Source organism: Sinocyclocheilus rhinocerous, unplaced genomic scaffold (assembly GCF_001515625.1).
Source record: "Sinocyclocheilus rhinocerous isolate Xijiao unplaced genomic scaffold, SAMN03320098_v1.1 scaffold270, whole genome shotgun sequence".
Classification (NCBI taxonomy): domain Eukaryota; kingdom Metazoa; phylum Chordata; class Actinopteri; order Cypriniformes; family Cyprinidae; genus Sinocyclocheilus; species Sinocyclocheilus rhinocerous.
In genome coordinates this window covers 3,642-12,654 of record NW_015653456.1, presented here as the reverse complement: position 1 = coordinate 12,654, position 9,013 = coordinate 3,642, and the positions used below count along the sequence as shown (strand labels likewise).

Here is a 9,013-nt window from a genome sequence, read left to right as displayed (position 1 = left end):
ACCAGGCGCCGAGTGCTGCCAATCACAACACACACTGGCCCAGCTAACCAATCACAACATACACTGGCCCAGCTAACCAATCACAACATACACTGGCCCAGCTAACCAATCACAGCACATTTCGTATTTCAGAAGGCGGGCTTTCATTTGATTCAGGAACTATTCCAGCCGTTCATGCCAGACTGGGGAGAGAGGTGTTGTAATAATGTAAAATAAGTGAAAAATAATGTATTTTTCGAACAACCTAGTATGAGAGCCTGTTCTAGTACACCCCCAAAACAAAAACAAGACTTTGTAAAAGAGCATAATAGCTAAACAGTAGACGCTGTACTGTATACTGTCTGCTTCTGAATACAACATACCAACCTTTCCTCTGGGGTCTCAACATGAAAAGTGCGTTCAATAACAGTAGTCCACTGCAGGCACCGAATAATAAAAGTGTTTGCCTTCGGTCGCTCTGTCTTCATCAACTGACATTCTGAGAGAATAAAAGAGAGAGAAAGAGTGTTTTTTGCTATTTTGGTGTTCTTAGGTGGGGTTAGGAAAGCATGCAAAAGGGGACAGCAAAAAAGCATAGTGTGTGTGTGTGTGTTCCTCTGCAAACTGATAAAACAAAATGATACCTACGGGCCACTGAAAAGTTATTGAGTGGAGTTTCCAGCTGGTCAACATCTTGTGGCCGCTCTTTGTACCCAATAAATGTTCCATCACTCTTGAGTAAGAAATATCTTGGTCTCCATGTTTTTATGTATTCTCCTGGAAATAAACAGATTAGTAGAACAAAACATATCCAAACATAACATGGAAACATTCATGTATTAATATTTTAATAAACGTATGTTATGCTAACATGGATCACTAAATACATAAGGCACTATTATGTTATTATTATAAAGACACATTTAAACTGGAGGCATAAGTGGTAATCAAAACACATTTTGTAATATCTAAGATATACTGTATATGATACGATATATGATAAACATACAGTATACACCACTTAATTTAAAAAAAATGTTTTTGATGTTTTAAAGTCACCACAGCTGCATTTATTTGACCAATATACAATGTAATTACATATGTATTATCAGCAGTCATTACGTCAGTATTCAGTGTCACATGATCAATCAAAAATCATTCTAATATGCTGATTTAATGCTCAGTAAACATTTCTTATTATTATTAATGGTGAAAACTGCTTAATAACTGAATAGAAAGTTTAAAATAACGGCATTTATTTTAATAACATTACAAATGTCTTTATTGTCACTTTTGATAAATTAAATTTTTTGTTGAATAAAAGCAAAAATCTTACTGATGCTAAACTTTTGAATGATAGTGTATATGATAAATATTTGTAGAGTTTACAGGAAGTATAGTTTAGAAAGTTTATAAGTGGAGTGATGTGATATTATACTTTAGTATTCTGTACATTTCCTTATAATTATCATGCAGTTTTACAAATAACCAAGAGACTAAATGGAAAATTTCTGCTTTTAAAAATGTCACACCGCAAGGCTGTTTAAGAGACAAGGTGATCAAAATTATAAAAACCTGGAAGAAATGCTGACCAGTAACAGGACATTATTTTTTTTAAAAATCATATAAAAAAAAAGACTTTCCATTTCACTTTTTCTTTTTTTACTTAAAATCTTGACGTTAATATAACAGAAAGTGGGCACCAGTAAAATTTTGTCTGAGCCCTGTGAATTTAAGCAATAGCTCTTATTCTATTACCAAATGTAGAGGGCACTAAAGTTACGACAACTTGTCACTCTAAAAACAGAATAATATGATTAGTGAATAATTACTTTCCAATTGAACTGCATATGCATTGAAGTTTTGCAATCAGGAAATAAGATGTAAAAAATATAAGTGTTGCTTCTTATGTAGACACTCAAGCAGTCAGTATCTATGACCGAATTCTGGTAAGCTACACAATTTACAGTACACATGTCACAGGCTGTTCTCCTTTAAACCACACAGACTGCAAGTCCACACCTACGACTAGTCCATTTCTTCTTGTTGGGGAAGTACCCTGCAGTACTTTAAGGTAAATCGTAAAAGGGGCATCCCTGAACCCTTAAAAAAATAGAAGGTTGAGAACTTTCACCATAAACAGTTTTTACTTAATCAGCTTATCTAGTCATCAAAACAAACAGGAAACTACTGTTTAGTTCTGAATAACTCACTCAAGATAAGGCTCACACAAACTCAACCAGAGAAAAAAATACATCAAATAAGACCAAGACAGTCTCTGTCAAATGCAAGAGTTCACATTATCAATCAGATGAGAGTGGTTGTCAGCTACACAAACCTGCACAAGTTTACTCAAAAAACAACAGTAAGAAGCCATGACTGCTGTTGGTGTTTGGGGTTTCATGGTTGGTATTTCATTTCTTTGTCGTTTTTTTATTTGAATGTCGCCACATTAGTGGGACTTCTGGTAACTAAGAGTCAGATTCTTGAAAACAGGAAGCGACACAAAAGATAGTGTGGTCACACAAGCAGTTTTAAAATGAGCTACTGCTATTGCTGACTCATATCTGCACCGATATACACACTTAAACATGCGCACGGTAAGATCATAACACATGATCGTCCAGGGAGCATGTTAGTCTTTTAAATGCATGACAGAAAAAAAAAATTATTAAGGGGCATTATTTATTACTGTACTGTCAATGTATCAACTGTCATCTTGTATCGAAAAGCTTCCTTTAAGAAAGTTCAATTTTCACTAGTGACATTATATCATCTAAGCAATCCTCTGCCATGAAAAACAACTGCACCAGCTCATCTCTGTGTGTATACATAATCAACAAGTTAGTGTGAAAATTGTTCTGTTCCAGATTAAGCACAGACACAGTTTTCACTCAAGGACTTTCTTCTTCTTAAGGACATCAGCTAAGTTTATAGACAGATGAGCAGAGGAGCACTTCTTGTTAGTAAAGGGGATTATAAACAGGTGAGCATCTTTAAAAATAAACAAATCCAACTATACGAATAAGCAAAATAAAATTTTGATGAAAAATGAAATATGCTAAACATTAACAGATGAACAAAAAATACATGCCCCCAGGGCCACACATAGGGAAAAAAATAACTCCCTAAATCCCTTGTGGGCAAAACAAGCCTGCCGCCACGCTAAGCAGCATAAATCCAGGCAAAGGCAGAGCTGCTTTTCATCTGGGCCTAGAGTGCCATTACGGGTGGTGTCTGTCTGCATAGCTGAACTGGAATGACCTTGCCTACAGAAGTACACAGCCCTACACTGTCCGTCAGTCCTTGCCTCATGGACCCTGGCAAAATGAGGATAGCAAACACCCCGAGTGCTTGATATTCAGCCCTTTTGCTGTTTTCTGCTCTCCACACCCTCAGGCTTTTTCCCTGCACACTGTTGTATCTGCCTCTTTGGCCCAATGACTCTGATGCTCTGTGGTTTGCAAGGACAGACATGCACTCAAAATTTCCATGCTTTGAGGAGTGCAACACAGTAATATCCTCTCAGTGACACGTACAGTAGGAAAATTTACTTAAGAAGAATGTGATATGATTACATGTTGGCCAATGTTGAAAATACTGAATAAATAAGAAAAGAAGGAAAATATAAAACTACATTAAACACTAAAATAAACTGCTAAAAAAAGAAAAAGAATGGCAGCTTTTGTAAAAGCTATAGACACATGCAGCCTTTTGCATTGTCACTGACGTAGTGTTTACACTGGTGCTGAGCGAGGCGGAGCAGAGTGGGCATTTTCAGTTAACTCCAATGGAAGTTGAGCTTCACACTTGCAAGGTGAATTGTGGAATTGACACCGGATTGTAGAAAGCGCTGAGAGCAGTCAAAATGCTCAGGAGAGCAAAATGTCAGGCAGCCACAAACAGCTGTGAAGTTCACGTAGTGACGTTTGTCTTGAATGTTTATAAATATGCAGATTGTGCAGTTTCTGTTGGACTTAATCATAATGCAGTTTGGACTCTTAATTGTGAGTAGACAGGCTAGGTTTTTAGTATTTTTTAAGGGACTGGGTTCATAACCACCTCTTATCTGGATAACTAACATGATCTAATGGTAATAAATAATGTAAACAAAAACTGAATTTTTTGCTTGTTTCTCACAAGTATCGCATCTTCACAGAATTTTTACCTCTCTTATTTAGCCATCCCTCCTTCACAATGACAACATCACTCATTGTGGCCGGAGAGAAAACCCTCTTGTCCCTTTGACTTGGACCAGGACCAGAAGGTGGGAACTGCTGGATGTCTCCAGCTTAGACATTCAGCAGGACAGGTGGTCTGTAGGAAACAGAAGAAAAGAAAGTTTCTGACTTATTTATATTTATTTATAAAGCTTACTTATATATTTTTTAGCTTTATCCCACTGTTTTAAGCACAAAACATGCTTGCACTTTTCATAAGTGTGACTCTTATTGAATATATTGACATTGTATCTGGAAAAAAAAAGAAAAAAGAAAAGAATGAAAAACACTGCAGAAAAAAAAAACAAATGCCAAGTTCTGTCATGAAACTCTAGTCTAGATGGTGCAGGCTGAAGGATTCTTAACGTAAATTGATGATATTCACAGCGTTAAATGACTTTGCACAAGATGATTGGTCCATGTTGCATATGCAGTCAATAAGCTTACTGCTTTACATTTAAATGGCTGATTAACATTCACTTCAGCATTTTGCAGCGCGCTTTCAGAGTTTCTCTAAAACCCTCCACCTTCCCCAGCTCCACCTGTATAGATCTGCTATGGGTTATTATATATGCTAGCCTATTTGTGCAGCAGCAGTAGAGCTGCACAATTAATCGTTAAAAGATCGCAATCTTGATTCAAACAGCCATGCAATCCCATTTTTAAATGACAATGATTTGCCCGTGTCTATTAAACCTTTGAAAAAGTCTTACCGGAACAATCAAATCTGCGTTCACGCTGCCGCTGACACGGAGAGCAGATAGTTACCATGTTTGGGTAAGAAACAGCTACGCAAACAGTCTTTTCAACTACACAGTATTATTTCTGTCTTACAATCATTCATATTATCACAAAAATACTGGGATGAAAGTTTATAGTTTATATTCACAAAACATTTTATCTTACCACTAAGAGTTCTCCTAAATAGCTGTAAAAGTTTTTAGCAAAGAGTTTTCTCTTAAAACCTATTCACAAAGCTGCTGAGACAAACTTTTACTAAGGAATAGACAGAAGTCTTAAGCTAAGAGTAAGGGCGGGGTTGACCTCGTTGCTATGGATGATGTCAGCATGCTTACTAACTATGCACACAGTGATTGGCTGATAGTCTCTGTCAGAGATTTATTCATAGAAATATTTTAGAGTAAAGATAAAGGTTTAAAAATAAAAATGTTGTCACATTCAAATAAAGATTTTAAAATGCAGGCTAAGTTTCACTAATTAAACAAGTATGTGTTCAGCTAATTATCAGCCTCTTACATGTATGCTTCTCATAATTAATGAATATTATGCCGAGTTCACACTGCACGATTTTCAAAGACGTCGCATCACTGTTGGTTTCACACTGAACACTATCTGGGGTAGCATTCAGTTGCTGCTGTGTTCACACTAGGGCTGCACGATAAATCGCATGCGATATTTAACGCGCATCTTATCAGTAAAGCCCGTTCTGTAATCAGCGGTAAATCTCCATCACCTGCGGGCTTTCACATTGAGCAGCATTAACTACACAGAGCCGTTGTTCACTGACGAGCTGCGCAAAAAAAATTGCGCGAATATGGTAGTTAATGCTGCTCCATGTGAAAGCCCGCATTGTGATGGAGATTTACCGCTGATTACAGAACCGGCTTTACTGATAAGATGCGCGTTAAATATCGCATGCGATTTATCGTGCAGCCCTAGTGAATATGCATATAAACAGCCTTTTAATAAACAGAGTAGAATAATTATGGCAGATAGTAAGACATGCAAACGTAAAAGAAAACCAAACTGGACACAAGCATAGCTGTTACTTCTTGCCCAACTGGTTAATGAAAACAAGGACATGATCAAAGGAAAATTTGGAATTGGGATAACCTTCAAAACCGAGGGTGATACCTTTATAAAAGCTCATTATCGTCAAATATTTCTAAAATGTTTACGTTCCGAGGCAGATTGCCGGCAAGTTTGTGGTTTGGTCTTAGTGACTTGACTTAGGAGTCACTACTCCTAACGTTTCACAGATTTAGGAGCTAGTTTTAGCGCTAAAATGCTTCGTGGAATACTTTTAGATAAAAAAAATTAGGAGTCCTTAGTTTAGGACTGACGCCCATTGTTTTTAAGATTTTCTCCTAAATCGGCGAGTTACGAGCTACTTTTAGCCTTAAGATGTTTTGTGAATACGGGCCCATATATAAACATTGATTTCTATTGTAGCGATCAAAATAGAGCAAATCCCCTTTTGAAAGTAACTGGCGCTTCAAATAACATTTGTGTCAACTGCATCATTTTTCAAATGACTTTTTCATAATTTTTATATAAAAAATTGGTGTATTAAATATTTTAAGTACACACACACACATATGTATATATATAAATAATTCATTCAAATAAATTAAAATTTTTTAAATAGCAGCAATAATATTTTGTCACACATTTTTTTGTTTAGTTCAGAATCGTGGGAGAATCATGATCTCTATTTGAGACAAAAAAAATCATGATACTCAATTTATCCAGAATCGTGCCGCTCTAAGCAGCAGTATGTCTTAAATACTCACAGCATCGTATCGCCGTATGCACTGCCAGCAGCAGCAATAATCTCCAACTACAGCTATAAGCAACAGCAGCAATTCAGCCGCAGCAGCGTAACAGATCTATTCCGCCAAGGCCAAATACATAAACATTGTCTTATCCATTACCATGCTAAAATCTTCTGAGAGTTGTCATAATAGAATTGACATGAAGAAATCTCCAGTGTTTACACCAGCCCTTTTCCTACTTTATTAAGTAATTTAATTGCTTAACTCCATTCATGAGCTGTAGATATAATGTATATCTGTATATCAAATATAACTGCTTTACATTTGATATACAAAAAAAATAATTAATTGATTCATTCACACCGGTAAAAGATTAAGCACAATCAAGAGTCAATAGGATATTGTGTACACAATTTAATCCATATACAATAAAATACTTTGATAAAATTTTGCATATATATTTGGCACACTATTTTAAAAGGCACAACAGTTAGAACAAACCAATTGGGGAATGGCTTGAACTGTAGTTTTTGAGGTCTGACTATTAAAACCTGCTGCCCTTGATGCACCCCACAGCTATGCAGCCTCTGGCTGCTTGGAATGCAGTGAGAAAGAACAGCGATCTCCTGCCTCAGAGCCGTCTGAAACAACAACCCCATGTGAACTTCCCCACCCCCTGCCTCAAAGATCAGCAACTAGGAGATGCAGGTAATCCTCTGACTCAAAATATACATGCATGCACTTAAACAAAACGAAAGGCAATGGCTGCAAGCCATAAAACCATAAAAAGAAAGAAAGAAAAAAAGAAAGAAAGAAAGAAAGAAAGAAAGAAAGAAAGAAAGAGAAAGTTAGCTGACATGCAATCACATAATATATGGGAAGTGCTGTAATGAGAAAATTCCTCAGACATGTACACGCAAAAATACACACTGAAGAACCATTTACTCACAATGATGCCAAGCAAATGCAAAGGTGCACACAGACCTACAACTCTCAGGCACAACTACCTTCTCTAACGTCTCTCTCTGTCTGTCTGCCTCACACAAACCCACACACACCAGGGAAGTCTCGTGTGTGTCAGCTGCACTGTCTGGTGCTGCCACTGCAGCTTGTCTCTGAGTGCGGCCCCTCCCAAAGCCGCCACGCTGTGGGAGAAAAAGAGAGTAAAAAAAAGTGGGCGGGCAACCAAGCCTGTGCTCAATGCAGCACTCCATATGAACTCAATGGCCTCGCAGATGGTCACGTGGCACGAATAAAGCGAAAGAGTGAGAGACAGAGGCCCCTGAGGCCACCCACCTCATTCAAAATTTCAGCTTTTTCTCGTGGCTCAGTGAGAGGAAGAAAAGGAGGAAAAGGCATCAGTCATCTAGTTTTTTAGCAGCGGCCAGTGCCTTGTTATGCTTATAGGTATATTTCATAACTGCATGCGTATAGAACTAAGTTTGCATTTTTAATTGCATGCCAGCTCCTGGTATGCCTAGTAAGGTTGTCTTTTTTGTTTGCTTAAGTTATATATATATAGTATAAGTATATACAGGTCCAAAGTTTGGAATCATAAAGATTTTTAAAGATGTTTTTGAAATAAATCTGCTCAGGTTGCAATTATTTAAACAAAAATACAGTAAAAACAGTAATATTGTGATATATTCCTACAATTTAAAATAACGATTTTCTCTTTTATTATATTTGAAAATTTACTGTAATTTATTCCTGTCATGGCAAAGCTGATGTCATTTTCAGCAGTCATTACTCCAAGTCTTCAGTGTCACATGATCAATATCACACAATATTGCTGTTACTGTATTACTGTATTGATCAAATAAATGCGGCCTTGGTATACGACGTCTTTCAAAAAACATGAAAAATAAATTATTCCAAACTTTAACCAATGATGCACTTGCTGCCTCAGATGCGGCCGGTGTAATGACAGACAAAACACAGATCTCCGTCATTCGCTGGTCAAAAACCTTGTTAACTCCATTTGAGCTTGATTTTCATAAAATGTTAAGTGCAAGTGTCTGATAAAGCCACACACCAACTCTGACGACGCAGTGTTTAATTTTTATATATATATAAAAAACGCTTTTTCCTTTTCTATTTGTTTTATATTTCAGTGCTTATGTGCATACCCTTTTTTCTCTCTCTCTTCCCAATTACACAGCTATTAAAATAGTTCAGTTTTGGTTTTTAATGGCAAAGTGGTCATATTTCTTTTTGTTTCTTTATAAAGTTAATTTAGAAATATGTTTGGAACGTTTTATGTTTGTTAAATTCAAGTTTTTGTTTTTTAAAGAACGA

At 36.6% G+C, this 9,013-nt stretch overlaps 1 protein-coding gene across 2 annotated transcripts in view; it reads right to left on the bottom strand.

Annotated features, from left to right (window-relative positions):
- LOC107715681 (RAC-alpha serine/threonine-protein kinase-like) overlaps positions 1-7,779 on the bottom strand; it is a 16,244-nt gene extending 8,465 nt beyond the window's left edge. The window contains exons 1-4 of one of the 2 annotated variants that reach the window (XM_016521852.1): positions 7,665-7,779; positions 4,148-4,296; positions 628-756; positions 367-478 (exon numbers count right to left, since the gene is read on the bottom strand). In XM_016521852.1, the coding sequence (XP_016377338.1) occupies positions 367-478; positions 628-756; positions 4,148-4,193 (287 nt within the window). In that variant the 5' untranslated portion in view covers positions 4,194-4,296; positions 7,665-7,779. The remainder of the gene's footprint in view (positions 1-366; positions 479-627; positions 757-4,147; positions 4,297-7,664) is intronic. The other variant, XM_016521853.1, reaches the window with a different exon arrangement.
- Positions 7,780-9,013: the final 1,234 nt, after the last annotated feature.